Genomic DNA, 16,760 nt, shown 5'->3' with positions numbered 1-16,760 from the left:
GGTGTGTGGTCACAGATAAACATTCAGTTCCAGACTGAATTACTACTACACGCCTGCTCTGTGCTAGGCCCTGGGCAAAGTTGTGACGAAGGAGGTATCGGCTCCAGTCTCCATGTGAGAGAACTGAAGCACAGGTTGCCTAAGGTGACGTAACTAATTTTGAGAAGTGGAATTAAAATTAAGATTTCTAGACTCCGAAGACCCAAGCTCTGCCCCGCCTACTAGGCAGCCTCTTCGGTCTAGTGGCCCAGGCCCAGGGCCCCCTGAGCTCCACCTACCCAGGACGGTTCCACTGTAGTTGATGGGCAAAATGATGCCCAAGGAGGGGATGCAGAGGATGAGCACAAAGATGATGAGATGGTACTGGAACGTGATGTAGATGCGGGCATCTTCTCCACACTTGCTAATCAGATCTTCATTCCTGGAAGAGACATACAGACAAGGACATTCCTGAGGATCCAGTGTGGCCACAGCTTAAGTCGGGGGGAGGTAGAGGAAAGGCAGAAAAGATTACCATCTTACCCGCACCTTCTGATTTTTCTTAGAAATATCGCCCTTCTCAAAAGCCTTGGTTATACCTGAATATATTTCACTGAATTTCACAGGCATATCAAAGATAGAGGTTATGTTACAGGTACACATGTAGGAATCCAGAAGCACTCTTGAAATCCAGCATTCATTCGGTCTTTTATTCCTCTTCAAACATTTTGAGTGCTTGCTAGGGTGCAGGCACCCAACAAACCGCTAGTGATATCAGGATGCATCCTATTTTTTAAAAAGTTTTTAATGCCTTAAATTAAAAAGGAATACTTAAAACCACAAAGAGATATCACTCTGCACTGCCAGACTGGCCAACATTAGAAAGTCAAACAATACCAAGTGTTGGCGAGGGTATGGGGCACTGGGAGCTCTCCCACACTCATGGGTACCTCCTCTGGCACAGCCACTTTGGGTAACAGTTGGCATTATCTATGGAAGTTGAACATATGCACATCCTATGACCTACCAATTCCACTCCTAGGCTTATATCCAACAGAAATACACGCATACATGCATCAAGAGACATGTATAAGAATCTCATAGATGCACCATTTGTCACAGCCCCACCAAATGTCTATCGAAAGTGGAATGGACACAAGAATTGTGAGATGCATACGTAGTGATACATATATAGAGATAATGAAATACTCTACAGAGATAAGATGAATGACTGGTCATAGCTGAATCTCACAAACACAACGTTGAGTGAGAGACACCAGGCACAAACTATACACACTGTATACTTTCATATACAAAGTTGGAAAACAGGCAGTATTGACCTATTGAGTTAGAAGTCAGGAGACTGGTTCCCTTTGGAGAAGGGGAGGTGATAGGGGATTGGGAGGGAGCAGGAGTTGGCAACGTCCCAGCTCTTCATGAGGATGGCAGTTGCATAGGCTTTGCTTTGTGATAACTGATAACTGAGCTGGACATTTACTTTTTGTACCTTTTTCTGTGTGTGTGTGTTATACTTCGATAAAACAATTTTAAGGCAACACATGCTTATCACAGAAACTTTGGAAAATACGAAAGAGAAGAAAATCACTCACATACAATCTTATCCAACCCAAGATAATGACTATTAAGCATTTTGGTCAATTTCCTTTAGTTTCTCGTCGTTATGCTGGTTTAACTAAGTAACTATCATTTACTACGATAAACATTTTGTGTAAATGTTTTCCTGGCTGCACAAGAACAATGGCAATAGGGCCTCTGTTTACGGAGTGCTGGTTCATGCCCAGCACCATGCTGCCCGCCCTCCTCCACCAGTGGACATGCCATGCTTGACTCACCCTTGTTCTCTGGCCAGGCTTGTAGGTTGTGTGTAACCTCTCACATCCAGTTCACGATTCAGATTTATTTTTAAACACTACTACAAAAAGCCTATCTTCAAGGTTTTCAATATCCCCATTTAGGGAATTTATAGCTCTTGGGGTTTTTTTTGTTTTGTTTTGTTTTGTTTGCTGAGGAAGATTCACCCTAAGCTAACATCTGTGCCAATCTTCCTCTATTTTGTATGTGCGTTGCTGCCACAGCATTGCTGCTGACAAATGGTGTAGGTTGGTGCCGGGGAAGTGAACCCAGGCCGCCAAAGCAGAGCGCACTGAACTTAACTACTAGCCTATAGGGTCAGCCCCTTGCTTTTGATTTTTTCACTGCAAGCAGGTAAAATATTTCCTGCCTTAGACTTGAGAATTAAATCCCAAGAATGGGGTGGATGAGAACCGGTGAGGAGGCTGCATGTTGGAGAGGGAGAACAGGGGAGAGTCTTGCTGCGGGCTTGGGGTGCCAAGATCTGGTCACTCAACAAAAATAGTGTGGCTGAGGCAGGGTGAGGTCTGAGAGTGCCTCCAATCATGTGGAAGGAGCAGAGGGCTGGAAGAGACCAGGAACACAAAAATTTCCTTCCTGGGCCAGCACTTCCTGCTCCCCCCGCTGGGCTTGCTGCTCCATCTCCACCGGGAGTCCGGGTTCTACGCAGCAGCCCATCTTACAGCTCCAAGGGAAGCCTGTCCTTCTGAGTCTGTCCACGTTCCTCCACTCAGTTCTTCCCTCCCACCACTCTTTCAAATGCTGCCACCATGATGGTCCAGCCAATCACCTCCTACTGACAATGCATTCTCATCTCTGTCCTAATCTTTTCCCCTCCTGTACCTCTTTCTGGAGACTTCCTGTACCCATTGTCCTTCTCTCTCATCTTTGAATTAACATCTACCTCTCTCTCTACCCACTCACACTTCTTCCCCTTAAACTACAACCAGGTTCAAGTGCTCATCCGTTACTCTAAAATAAAACAAGAATCTCCTCAAGCATCCGCTCCCTGACCACCTTCCCCTCACGTTCCATCCAATATCTCTACTTCTCTCCTCCTACCCACTTCTTGAAAAAGGTGACCTTCCTTCTCTGCCTACTTCTTGGACATCTCCTTGTCCTGAGACTGCACCCCCAATGGAGACCCAAATCACCCAAGTCGACGTGCTCTTCTCAGCTCTCCTTCCATTTGACCTCCGAACGGTGGAGGCTGCTGGCCACAGCCTCTCTGTAGCCTCGCACTTGCCTGGCTTCCCTGAGCCCATGTCCTCAAGGATGCTGCCTCTTCTTCCTGCCCCAACTGTGCTCTCCCTTGGGCTTTTTTTGATCTTGCCTCCTTGGGTGACTCATCTGCTCCCAGGACTTCAGCTACCACCTCTGTGCACCCATCTCCTAAGTCTAAATCTCTAGCTCTGACCTTTCTCCTAAGTTTTAATCCTGTTTTTCTCTACAGCTTGCTGGTCAACTCACATGCTTGCCCTGGCCACATCTCATCATTTTCCCAGCTCATCGTATCTCATCATCGTACCTCATCAGCATATCTCATCATCTCCCGACTAGTGGCATTACTATCCTCCCCAGAAACTAGATCTCAATGTCACCCTCTTTCTCAACCAGGTGGAAGCCGGGTGGAAACCACGACCCAGTGACTGCAGCCCTGTGACCTCCCTCCGCTGTGTCTCTTCCCCATTGTTTCCCTGGTCACCTCCACCTCTCACCTGGACACTGGAATAGCCTCCTTGGCTTCTCACCTTAACTTTGGACTTTCCCAACCGCCATTCAGCCCCATACTCCTGCCTTCAAACAGACATCATCCTGAGTTTCCTGCTCAAAGACAATAACTGACTCTCGACCACCTCTAGATCAAAGCCCAAGATCTGTGTGGCAGTCAAGGTTCCAGCTGATCCTTCCAGCCCCATCTTTTATCCCCTCTCTTGCCATGTACCCTTGCTTCTAGCTATACCAGAACATTTACCATTTCTGGACACTCCCTGCCCATCTCTGCCCCAAACCTTTGCTCACACAGTCCTTTATTTCTGATGGGCCCTACATCACAATGGTAGGAATTCTTCCCGTCCTTCAAGGCCCAGCTCAAAACTATGCTTCTCCTGAACCCACCTTGTAGGAACTAATTTCTCGCTCTCCCAAATGCCCTTTGACAGCAGTTATAACCTCCCCATTATGAATTATATGTAGCGAGTCTGTTAACCTTTGCTTCTCCAACTGGCCTGCATGGGCTTTGTGCTCTGGACCCTGGCTTCCTGGTCCCTGTTCGGTAAGTGTATTCAGCTCTCTTCCAGATGCCGCTCTCAAAGGGCACAGGATGCATAGCACAGCACCCAGCCTTCCTCGCTTCCCAGATGATGTGTTCCCTATGGAGGGGCCTTTGGGTGGGGTGGGGGTGGGGGAAGAGGACCCTCACCCAGACACACACACAGCTGTGCACACTGACCTCCCATTGACCTGCAGGTCCACATGTGCACACACGAACAGCTGCACACACCGATTTGCACCAATGCAGTGACCTGCATCTTTTATTTCATACTCATACACACACCACAGAGACACCTACCACACAAAGGTTTATGTTTTGCATGTCCACTACTCTCCCCAACACAGACCGTTTCTTTCCTGCCCTGTATCTACCCATTGACATGTCAGCAGACAGTGGAGAAAATCCAGGAAGCCAGCCTCAAACTATCCTAAGGGGTTCCTTTTCTCCCAGACCTGAGGATGTGGTCAGCTCGGGCAGGCCCATTCATCCCAGCTTTCCTTCCCTCTTTCCCATGCAAGGGGCTGGCTAATTTGCCATCACACCCCTGCTCATCATTCGTGAATTCACTAAGCCCAGGAACCTCCCAGGGTAACGAGCTTTAAATGTCCATATACTTTATTGGTTATTTTACAAAGGCAAAAATAGTAAATGCTTGTTGAAAGGTAAAAAGTAAAATGCCCTTGAAACTGTTGACAGGGATCGCCTCGCAGAGGGGGCTGTGAGGAGGGGCATGCGAGACTGGAGGCAGACTTTCATGTTTCTCTTACAATTATTTATGTGAGTTCATGCATGTTTCAAAAATAAAAGCAAAGCCAGAGAAGGTGCCAGGAAATAACAGTCTCCTCTCCACTCCCCCCACATGTGGCTGAGGTTCCTGGACCACGCACAAACTAGCTGGACCACGTCCTGGGGACTCTGATGAACGATGAAGGAAGACTGGAGGGCAAGGCCATGGGGAGTCCCCCCTCTCAGTGAGATGGGGGCTCAAACATCAGAGGCTGATGGCCCTAAGCCCAGCTTGGGATTCCCAGGGCCCAGTATACTGGTGGCTTTTTCCCCCACAGGGCCCCAGGTCTTTCATAGGGTCTAGGGGAGGAGAGATGCCCCAGTTTGGCTCATGGGGTGGGGTGGGGTCTTGAGACAATGTATGGATGCTCCCAGCAAGGCCCTTGAATGGTGGGCGTAGAGGCACATGGAGGAAGAGTCCTATGAGCCTTTGCGAAGAAGCAAATTAGCAGGCCCGGTCAGGCCCCCGGGTGCAGTTGGCCTCTGAAGAGCAGTGAGGCTGCACCCTAAGGCAGGCATCGCCAGGTGAGAAAGGACCCTGGAGGACGGGCTTGCAGGATGGGTCGGGCAGGAAGGACGGGGGACAGTAGGGAGAGCCCAGGATCGTTCAGGACTCCGAGGTAGAGGCAGACCTGTGTGCATGTGTGTATGAGTGTGCACATACCAGAGTGTGTGCTAGTGTGTACACACATATGTGTGTGCATGTATGCACATACACACAGTAGGGGCACAGAGCTCTGATAAAGGGCAGCTTGGCTGAAGCATCTGGCTGGTGTGGGGGAATCAGAAGAAAACAGGTGACTTGGGGTCTGGCTTTGCCAAGTGGGGCCTGGCACTGAAGAGATTCAGAAGGCAAGGCGGGCAAGGGCTGTCTCTTTGTAACCGGGCGCTGAGGCTGAGAGAGGAAGCCTGCCCTTCTGCCTGGTGGGGCTTTCCCATTTTGACAAATATGATGAAAGCAAATGGCAATGCATGAAGGACTTCTTTCTCCTGGTGTGGAGTTCAAAAAGCATTTTTATGAGCATGTGACAGTGGTCCTTTCCTGAGGGCTGCGGCAGAGAGAAAATGGGCTATGGGCTATGTCCAGTTCCCATTTCACCTACTGTAACCCCGAAGCGTCCTCTGCCTGGGCCAGGCTGTGGTGGTCAGTGGGGAGTGGAGGGCAAGATACGGAGCTCAGGCCCAGGGCCTGTCATGCAGGGCACGAGACTCCACCCCCGCCCCTCCCTCAGAGAAGGTAACGCTGCTGTCACAAGCTCAGAAAGCTCAGGCACTTACTTCATGGTGATGGTGTTGAAGAACCAGGAATAGAAGCCCTGGGGAGAAAGGAGAGAAAGCGTGAGAAAATCCAGGCTGGGCCTGTCCCACCCAGCTCTGGGGACCCAGGCGGCCGGAAGCCGAGTCTTGACGGGGCCTCCTTCCCAGGCGAGAGACAGCGAGAAAGAGCCTGAGTCCTGGAAGGAAGTCGGCTCCGTCCAGAATCAGCGGTGACTGCTGAGGGAGATGTCTCCCCAGAAGTGAGTTGATATTCCTGCCATCGGGCATCCTCTCATAGGAAATCAGGGCTCAGAGGGTGGGCTTTGGACCGGAGGGAGAGAAGGGACTCTTTCTGGGGGGGACATTTGGTGCTTTCCATCTGTCTGGCATTGCTTCCTTCTGGGAAATGCCCCTCCCCCATGCATATGGCCCGGGGGGCTGTCCATCAAGTAGGCATCTACCACCAGTAGTCAGTTGACCAACGGGAGCATGACCCAAGTGAGGCCAATTAAAATTCTCTTAGGGGATTGATACGGGTGTTGGGAAAGGTTTCTCTCCCTCTGGGTTCCTGCACCTCTGTAAACACCATGAAGTCAGGAGTGGCTTGGTGCTGTCTTTGATGCCACATGCAGGAGCTTGTCTGAGAAAAAAAGCCAGCTCAGAGGATAGAGGAACAGAGAGGGAATCCTGGTGGCAATGCTGGACTTCCTGGATCTAGCTGTACTGAAGCAGCTGCCTCTCCCAGATTTCCCCACACTCAAGCTGCACATTAGCCTTTTCCTGTAACACTAGTTTGAGCTGGGCTTCTTCTGTTGCCTCTGAGGGTCCTGTTGATTGTGCCTTTTTCTCGGGGTCTTGCTGTCTGGACTTTATGGGTGGTGGGGAAAGGCAGCCTTGCCATGGGGGTGCTGGGAGGGCCTAGAGAGGGAGTCAGCTTGCAAAGAGCATGCATGAGGTGGGCTGAGACCCACGGCTCTAAGGCTGCCAGATCAGGTAGCTGGTTAAATTACCCTGGTATGTGCTTCCTTCTGGGATCCTGGAGGGTTCAGCAAAATCTTGGAAAAGGCTGCAGCTCTTGATTGGCCCCATTTGGGTCACAAGCACATCACTGAACCAGCCAGGCCCCCTCAGTTGACAGTCCTGGAACCACACGGATTGGGGAATGGGTATTTCCCAAAAGGAAGCAATGAGGGGCAGGTAAGCAAGAAACAGAAAGAAGGTCCTTGCTCCCTTTGGCATAAGGCCAACTTCTAAGTCCTGTCCCTGTGCTGGGTTGACTGACAGTAGGAATGCCCACCCGGGGAGTGTCCACCTCAAGTGGGACCATTTCCCCAGCTACGTCCTGGGGAAGAAAAATGAAGACAGATGCCCAGGTACGAGTCAGAGCAATGAAGGGGAATAGCATGATGGTGGCAGCAGGGACTGCGAAAGCCCCCAGGGAGGGGTGGCCTGCTAGACAAGAGCTGGGCTGAGAGTCTGGCCACCCCTCCCCGTGTGGAGTGTCTTTCTCCACTGCCCACCTCTGGGCAAACAGGGGGGCAATTTGCTAAGGGAGCTAGTGGTTTTGTTGATGGCCCCTAAGGATTATGCACAGTAGAGGACACACGTCCCCGGGAGTCATATCCACCCCTCCCAAGACAGGTGCACAGGCGTACACCACACATGGCCACACATGCCCTGGAATTCATACCGCGCAGGACTGTCCAGAAAAAGGTGGAGGTCGTGAGCAGAAGTGTGACCTACGCACCCATGAAAATTACATAGAAACAGATGTGCAAGCGCATGTGTGACTATCTCTCTTTCTCTCTCTCTCTATCTCTCACACACACACACACACAAACACACACAGAAGGGCTGAGATGCAGATACCACTGCCCTCTTCTCCTCACCCCTGCAGGAAATGGCCACCAGCTCCCAGGAGCCAGCTCAGCCGACAAGAATGGGTGGCAGTGATCAGTTCTTTGCACCTATCTTGGTGGCCCCATCCTCCCACTCCCGCCACATGGGGTCATGACCCCTGCCCTGACTTGCACAGGTCACCATGGTGAGACCCCTTTGCTTTGCCCACACCGCTCAGCCTGGCTGTGCCCCGCCATCCTGGCTGGAGCATGGCAGGCCACCTCAGCCCACTGGCCCTCCTTGTCCAGTTTCTATACTCTTCAGTTTGACTGCCCCATCGCTGCCATAATGATTTATCTTCTCAGATGTTTTTAAAATAAAATGACCTTTTTGTCATTGTCCAAAAAGAAAAAAAACCCAACCAAGTGATGTTTCTAAAAATAAACCTGAGAGCCACCTTGCAAGGCCAGTGTGACCGTCCTTATTCTGTGGAGGAACCCCCAGGGGAAGAGCTTGCCTGAGGCTCCCTGCTCTGTTCGGGGCAGATCCCGCAGGTCAGGGGACCCAGTCTCTGGGAGGAATACGGCTCTACTCACTCAGAGCATCCAACAAATACGTATCAGATGCGAATTACACGACAGGCTGGACTGGGTGCTCGGACAATGGTGAGCAAGAGCAGGCCAGCGACTGCTCTCCCTGGGGGACCAGACACAATAGACTGATCGTGTAGGTGTATCATCACGGACTGGGTTATCAGCACTGAGGAAAAGGAACGCATTTCCCATGAGTATAGAAAAAGATCTGGACCCCAATGAGGTGGACAGGGCTCCCTGGGGAAGTGATGCTTGAGCTGAAATCTGAACAAAGTGTGAGTCTGTTCACTCAGAGAGGGGCCAGAGGGGAGGGGGAGAGGGGAGAGCAGCTGAAAGGCCCTCTGGAGGGAAGGAGGTGGCACTTTTGAGGATCTAAATGATAGGCAATGTGGCTGGGGGTGGGGGAGTTGGGAGGAGAAAGTTGGACGACAGGTGGGCAAGAGGCCAAACCGTGAGACCATGGCAAGGCATCTGCAATGTATTCCAAGAGCATCAGAAAGCCATTGAAGGGTTACACGGGGGAATGGTTGTGTCCCTGTTCATGGGGATTGCTCTGAATGAGGTAGAGGGCAAGTGTGGACCTAAAGAAGTCAGTCGGAGGCTACCACCATCATCAAGCAAGAAACTGATGGAGGCCTGGACGGGGGGATGGTGGGAGAGGTGGAAAGAAACAAAACTGGGAAGGTGAAAAGCACACAGCTTGGGAATGAACTGGCCAGGCCTGGGGGCCTGGGAAAGAGCCAGGGGTGCAGCTGGGGGTGGTGGGAAGAGTCTGAGACCAGGGATGTAGGGGCAGGCGGATGTGGAGGGAGATCACGGCGTCCTGCGGACATATTGAATCTGAAACGCCTTTACAACGTCCACGTGGAGAGAGTTTGAAAGCCACTGGATAAATGGGGCTGGGGCCTAGAAGACGGTTTAGCAGGAGACGGAAATTTAGGAGGGATTGGGGCAGAGGTCGCAACTGAAGCCATGAGCGTGGATGACGTTGCCCTGGAGAGAGAGAGTGAAGAGCAAGAGGGAGAGTCTGGGATCAGCGGTGGGGACGCCATGTGTTGAGGAGGAGCAAGGGGACAGAGGAGGAACAGAGAAGGCAGAAGGAAAACCCAGAGAGCACAATGTCATAGAAGCAAGTAGAAGGGCTTATTCAAGAAGGGGAGGTGGTTATAGGGTCAGAAGTTTCTGAGACATTAGATGAGAACAGAGGAAAGTCCATTGGATTTCATGGCATGGGACCATAGATGACCTCGGGGGCTGTCTGGATGGAGTGGTGGGAAGTGTGGTGTGGAAGCCACATTTGAGGGGGTTGAGGAGTGAGTGGGAGGTGAGAAGATGGAGACAGCCAGCCTAGCCCACTCTCGCAGGAATTTAGTTGTGACGGGGCAGAGGAGACAGGCAGTCGTGCGGGGTGTGGCATGCAAGGGAAGTTCTCATGGCTCCCTTCCTCTGCACTCAGGTCCCCACTCAAATGCCATCTGCCCAAGACCATCCCTGACCACCATCTGTAACACTTCAGCTCCATTCCGTTGCTGTTGAGTGCCTGCCTTGTCCCTTTTTTCCTTCATGCACTTGCCACCATCCCATATGCTTCTGTCTGGGTGTTTCTGACCCAGGAAGAAAGTGCCACAAAGCAGGACTTGGTCTGTTTTGTTCACTGCCCAGTCCCCAGGCCCCAGACCTGTGGCTGGCACACGGCAGGTGCTCCAGAGCAACTGGCTGAATGAACAAGCTCAAGTGGGGGAGTGGCATTCGACAGGAAAGAGAAGGAAGGAGCAGACCGGGCTCCATCAGGCGGAGCTGGGTGGTGGAAGGTTGAGCAAATCCCTGCCTGACATCTCGCATCATCTGTGTGAGTCCTTGGCTCAGAGTAGGGGTTTGGGGCAGGATTGGGGCTGCGAGAACAGTTGGAGGTTTGAGAAGAGCAGAAAATTAGTTTTAAAAATCCATTTAACGGGGCTAGCCCCGTGGCCAAGTGGTTAAGTTCGTACGCTCCGCTGCAGGCGGCCCAGTGTTTCGTTGGTTTGAATCCTGGGCTCAGACATGGCTCTGCTCATCAAACCACGCTGAGACGGCGTCCCACATGCCGCAACTGGAAGGACCCACAACTAAGAATATACAACTGCGTACCGGGGGGCTTTGGGGAGAAAAAAGAAAAAAATAAAGTCTTTAAAAGAAAAAATCCATTTAAAATATTAGAACTAGCTAACACTTACTTGGCACCCTAGGAAGTAGGTATGGTTAATATTTCCATCTCTCTGATGGGGAGACTGAGGCTTGGCAAGGCTGAGGAATTTGTCCAAGGTCACATTGTTAGAAGTGGTTGGGCCTGGCTGACTGCCAAGCCCCTGACAATGAGCATGCTCCTTCCGGCACATGCCAGGACTGCCTGCCCAGAGCCGGGACCCAGACTCACCTTGTCCTTGTGTTCCATCTCCAGGGAAATATCCGAGGGAGACGTCTTCTCACTCTGCTCCCCATAGATCAGCGAGGTCAAGCTGCCGGCCAGGAAAGGCAGCGGGGTCAGGGGAAAAGGAGAGAAAAGGCCTCAGGGGCCTGCCTTGCTGTCTCCCCCGCACCCTGGGCCTGGGCCGAGGGCTGCAGGCCCCTCTTGCCCAGCAGCAGACACACCTCAGCTGGTTTGCTGAGCACACAGCTCTGGGTACAGACATTAATTACCCCTGTCGCCAGGTGCCTAACACATCTTGGGAGTCATGGGATCCAGAAAGTCTGAGACCTGAGAAAAATGTGGCCTCACACCCGGAGATGGCTGGCCCCCAAGTTCCCTTCGTGCAGGGAGGGCCAGAGCAGGGGCAGGGCTGGGGAACAACATGCGACCTGCTGACGAGACACCTGCTGCAGCTTGAGCACTGGGCAGAGCCGTGTCCTGGTCATGGTGGCACATCCCCCACGGGAGCAAGCAGCTCACTCATCCTGACCCCCATCTCTCCTTACCTGTCATTGTGTATCAGCAGAGCCAGGCGCCCGTAGTCCCACGCAGCTTTCCGGAGGAAGGAGTAAACCAAAATGATGACCTGCAGGCCAAGAAAGGCGAGATGGGGCAAGAGAGCTGATGGATGCCTCCCGCTCGGCCCCTGGGCATGCAGGGCATTCCCATGGCGGAGAGCCTGTCCTTGAGGTCCCTGGGGGCTCCTTGGGGCTCCCCCACTAGGTGGCCAGCTCTGTCAGGGAACAGACTATGCCTTTTTCAACTCTGGATTCCCAGTGCCCAGCCGTTTCCTGACACAGGGTGGATGCTCAGAGTTTTTTGGATGAAGGTGCTGGTGGCATGTTTAGAGCTCTCGGACAAGAACACTCCTTGGAGAAAGCAGCAAAGGGAGAGAGGGAGGCCCAAGGGCACTGGCCTTTGGACAATGGCACATGAAAGAGAATCTTAGCAATTCTGCCCTTTCCTCCAGCCTCCTCTTCCCTGAGGCCCACCCACTCCAGCTTCCCTGGGCAGGACTGGCCTTCAGGGAGTTCCCACTGCTGTGGCTGGTGTCCAGTTGGACCACCGAAGCCTCTGCTGCATCACTGTCTGCCCACCGCAGTGCCCAGGACTCACCACCCACAAGATGCAGTTGAGGAACAGCACGGTGGGGATACCCCCGAAGGGCTGCCCCTGCAGGACCGTGTTCCGAGAATGGAAGCAGTCGGCCGCCGACATGTTCCTTGTCTTTTCCACCGCGTTCAGGTCACCCGGCGAGACAGCCATCCTGGGAGGCTCCCTGGTGAACGGAGGGGTGTCCAGGTCAGACACGAGCGCTCGCCCTCACTAGGCAAAATGCAGAAGCCTGCTGGGGAGGTGGGGGGAGGTGTGCTCAGTGCGCTTCAGACCCAGCGCCCAGTGCCAGCCTGTAACTGGTCAAGGCAGGAGGTCAGCCCCGCCACGGCCCACAGCCCTACCCTGTACGAGAACAGCTTCTTCACACTGAGGGCTGCGATGACAGGTGAGCCTGATTCCCCGGGAGCATTCTTATTTTGATCACTTCATCCCTTTACAAAAAGAGTTGTAAAATGCTCATCCAAATGGGTCTCCCTACGTCTACCTTTGTGAAGCTTTTCTTGTATATAAATGAAGAAACTTCCCAAAGGCGGGTCAGGTCTCAGAGTGAAAATATTCAGTTTGGAGGATGGAACCACTGCATTCATGGGATGCCGCACAGACGGGGCTCGCTGACAATCACCTCTAACATCCTAGGATGCTCTGGTCCAGTTTCCAGGAAAGGCAATGGCTCCTAAGACTAAATTAAGTATGGATGCGTGTGTCCGGCACACAGCAGTGACTCAGTAAACGTCACTGTCTTACCTCGAACTAACCAGGGAGATCAGCACCTGCCTGGGGACCTGAGCCAATCCAGCGAGCCTGAGCATCTTGGTAAGACTCAAATGCAGGGCTCACGGTCACTGGCATCAATGTTCTTCAGGCATGGACAAGAGCGGAAAGCGCAGGTGAAAACTGGAAGTGACAAGTAGCTGCTTGGACTTATCTACAAGGTTGTTCTGATTTCAAAAGATCACTCGTTTTGGCTCCAGCCCTCATCTCACCCTAGAAACTTTTCTCTCCAATTTGAGAAACGGAGGCTTGTTCATTCAGTCACTCAACAAACATTTGGTGAACAACTGCTTTATGCCAGACTAAGGCTGGTGATGCATCCGTGAACAGGACAAATAAAATCCCTCCCTTGTGGGATTCTAGTGGGAGGAGCAGTGCAGGGTGAGGGTGAGATTAGAGCTGTAGAGAGGGTGGTTAGGGAAGGTATCACTGAGAGGTTGACATTTGAACAGAGACTTGAAGAGCGGGAGCAAACCATGTAGCTGTGGGAGGTGGGGGGAGGGGGCACTTCAGACAGAACAAAAGGCCCAGGGTGCAAGCTTGCCTGGAACATTGAGGAAGAGCCAATAGGCCAATCTGACTGGACAGGGGAGAGCTAAGGGCATGGGGAGGGGAGGTTGAGCCAAGGAGCGACATGAATGACTCAGGTTTTAAAGGCATCACTTTGACCCTTGCACTGAGAATGAATGGGGGCAAGCAGAGAAGGAGACACAGAGAGGTCACTTAGGAGGAAGTTGTTACAATCCAGGCAAGAGATATGGTAGCCTGGACCAGGATGGAAGTAGTCAGATTTTGGAAATATTTTGAAGGTGGAGTCAACCAGATTTGCCGATAGATTGGATGGGGAGTGTGAAAGAGAGGAGCCCAGGACGACTCGGAGGTGTTTGGCCTGAGCAACTGGGACAACAGAGGTGCTGTTATTGGAGGGGAAAAACGGGACGTGCAGGGTGGGAAGCACAGGGTGGTGGGGAGATCGGGTGTTGGGTCTCAGACACGCTAAGATGTCGAGCGGGTGGCTGGATATGTGAGTCCACAATTCAGAAGAGAGACTGGAGACGTGGATGTGGGCATCAGCAGCCTGTGGATGACTGTTGGAAGTGCAGGACTGGATTGCTGAAGCAGCGAGTGTAGGGTGAGGTTCAAGGCCTGAGTCTTGGGATGCTCCACTACATAGAGGCTGGTAGATGAGAAGGAACCAGAAACAGAGACTGAGAAGAGCAGGCAGTGAGGAAGGAGGAACAGCAGGAGAGGGGGGTACCCTGGAAGCCAAATAAAGAAAATGTTTCCAGAAGGGAGGGACCAGTGGTGTTGATGTGGTCAGGTAAGATGAAAACCGAGAATTAGCGTAGTTAAGGCATTGTGGGGGTTATTGGTGGCCAGACTGGAAGAGGTCCAGGAAAGAATGACAGGAGAGGGACAGGAGCCAGAGGGCAGGAAAACTCTGGAAGAGTAAGGAGAGGCAGAAGTGGTTAGGATGGGGGAAATGGCAGCACGGTGTATGCTGATGGGAATGATCTGGTAGAAAATAAAAATGTGGTGATGAAGGAGAGAAGACAACTCGCTGGCGCAATGTGTGGATGGGGGTGGGGGCGGGAACTAGTGCACGGGCGGAGAACACGGCCTTCACCGAGGGCCGGAATGCTGACCCACGGGAGCAGGAGGGGAGGCAGGGGTCCTGGTGGAGCCTGGGGACGCTCTCTCCCACTGCTTGTACTTTCTCAGTAAAAGAGGAAACAAGGTCTCAGATGAGTGCACGCTGGTGCTGGCGGGCAGCCGTGGGATGTTTGAGGACAGGAAAAAAGGTAGCAATAGAAGTCTAGAGGAGTGAGCGAGTGGCTGGATTAGGGGAACGCAGTAGGCTTGGCAGGCAGCACTAAGGACCATTGAGATTCAGGGTCCTGAAGGTACAATAGGAGCAGTGAGACCCCCTGTGCCTTTCCCCAGCTGCATTCACATGCGTGGCTGCAGGAGTGGAAGAGGCAGAAAGCCAGAGCTAATTGGGGAGGAGGTTTTCCCAAGCAGGTGTGAGAATGAGACAAGAGGTCTGAAGGTATATGCAAGAGAGCAATTTTAATGATTGGCCACAGAATTTGAGCGAGGTGAGGAGAGAAAGGAGACACGAGATGGGTGAGGAACAGCGAAGGGTGCTGGAGTTCTGGGGGGTGAAAGAATTGCTGGGGACCAGAGGGTGTGAGCTGACAGACAGGAAGCGGCTGTTGGAAAACAAGCTGGGCGACCGAGATGATGAAGAAGGGATGGCAGTTGTGGGTAGTGATAAGGTCTAGGGCATGACCATGGAGTGAGCGGCTGAGCAGGGAGGGCAAGGAACTGAGAGGAGAGTGTGTCGGAAGGACCCTCTTCGGGGATATGTGGAGGTTGAAATCAGTTAGAATGAAGACAGGGAGAGTACCGAGTGACAGTGGAAACTGAACTCTTCAGAGAAGAAGGGGAGTGATCTGGGGGGAGGGGTTGATGCCTGTGAAAAAGAGGGGAGTAGGATGTCTGGGCTGACGCCTGTGGGTCCAAGATGGGGGGCTTTAGTGGACAGGAAGGAGGAAGAGTCTGGAAGTTGCAAAGAAGAGCTAGAAAGACGTCCCATTTCCGGGCCAGCGGTGTTGAAGAGAAACAGAAACCACCCCGAGAGGGTGTTAAGGGTCCTGGGCTCCTGGGGAGTCTCGGGTTTCAGTTCCCAGTGAGAAGCTGAGGGACTAAGGAGCTGGGGGTGTTTCTGGACACCGTGGGCTCTGTGACACTGAACCCCGGTTCCAACACTTGCTTGCTGAGTGACCTCGAGCAAGCTACTTGTCTCCACGCCCCAGCTAACTCATCTGGAAATGGGGATGGTGCTGGCAATTAGCACCCACCTCACAGTGCTGTTAAGAGGAGTAAGTGGATTGAGATTTGTCAATTGCGGAGAACCGTGCCTGGCACACAGGAAGCATCACATAGATATTTGTAAAATGGAAAGTGGATGCGGAGTTCCAGGGGGCACAGCGGAACATTTTCAGGAGTTGGGGAGGGTTGGGAGATGGGGATGGAGAAGGGAAAAAAGGAAAAAGGAATGGCATTCAGGAGAGCAGAGGTGGCCTGGGAGCTGGAGCTCCCAGTGCTAACTGACAAAAATAGGGAGAGGGGGTATCATGAGATGAGTCCTGGAAAAAGGAAGGAGAGCACAAGAACTCACCCTCCTACCCACCAGATCAGCATCTAACAGGATCAGGGAGTCTCCTGCCTCTTTTTAAGTTTCCCCACTTTTGCTCCCCTCTCTTTCTGCCTAGGCTGACCACCGTTTTATGACCCCAGGTCGCTGGTTACCTCATTTACACTAACATGTTCAGCCAAATGTAAACCTGTAATAGTTCACATCGAACACAGTACAGCTTAACAGTAAGCCCTCTGCCAGAGGGTCAGAGCAGCAGCAGTGGCATTTGGGGGTCTCTTGGCGGATGGGGCAGCATCTCAGCCGTCGCGGCATCCCGGTGAGCTGCGGCAGGAAGCTACAGTTCTGCGGGTGGCCACTGAGGGGAGCCCGCGCTGAGGAAGCCGGTGGAAAATGGGGGAGGGATGCGGAGCCCGCGAGTCAGAAGACCTTGGTGAGACTTCTCCTACCTGAGTCTGCGCTCAGTGAGGTTCCTAGTCACGCCTGGAGGCTCCACTCAGCTAGGGGCTGCTGCAAAAGAACAAAAGCAGTGTAGAGACCACGAGACTTAGGGACCCAGGACGGCTTCGCTGGCCGCATCATCCCTCAGGGCCCCTTTTCTCATTTTTAGGCTCAGGCTGCTCCTCCTTTATCACAGGCGTGTTTTGCAAATAGTTTCTCTCAGTC

General features: G+C 52.5%; 1 protein-coding gene across 30 annotated transcripts in view; it reads right to left on the bottom strand.

Annotated features, from left to right (window-relative positions):
* TMEM63C (transmembrane protein 63C) overlaps positions 1-16,760 on the bottom strand; it is a 77,935-nt gene that overhangs the window by 25,363 nt on the left and 35,812 nt on the right. For 7 of the 30 annotated variants that reach the window (XM_070594330.1, XM_070594341.1, XM_070594338.1 and 4 more), the window contains exons 3-8: positions 16,544-16,601; positions 12,164-12,326; positions 11,554-11,633; positions 11,015-11,096; positions 6,191-6,228; positions 279-421 (exon numbers count right to left, since the gene is read on the bottom strand). In XM_070594330.1, coding sequence (XP_070450431.1) covers positions 279-421; positions 6,191-6,228; positions 11,015-11,096; positions 11,554-11,633; positions 12,164-12,313 — 493 coding nt within the window. In that variant the 5' untranslated portion in view covers positions 12,314-12,326; positions 16,544-16,601. Of the gene's footprint in view, positions 1-278; positions 422-6,190; positions 6,229-11,014; positions 11,097-11,553; positions 11,634-12,163; positions 12,396-12,504; positions 12,586-12,907; positions 13,058-16,543; positions 16,605-16,760 lie in introns of those variants that run through there. The other 23 variants (XM_070594336.1, XM_070594313.1, XM_070594311.1 and 20 more) reach the window with 7 other exon arrangements.

This window comes from Equus przewalskii, chromosome 25 (genome assembly GCF_037783145.1).
Source record: "Equus przewalskii isolate Varuska chromosome 25, EquPr2, whole genome shotgun sequence".
Lineage (NCBI taxonomy): Eukaryota > Metazoa > Chordata > Mammalia > Perissodactyla > Equidae > Equus > Equus przewalskii.
This window is presented reverse-complemented; position numbering and strand designations above follow the sequence as displayed.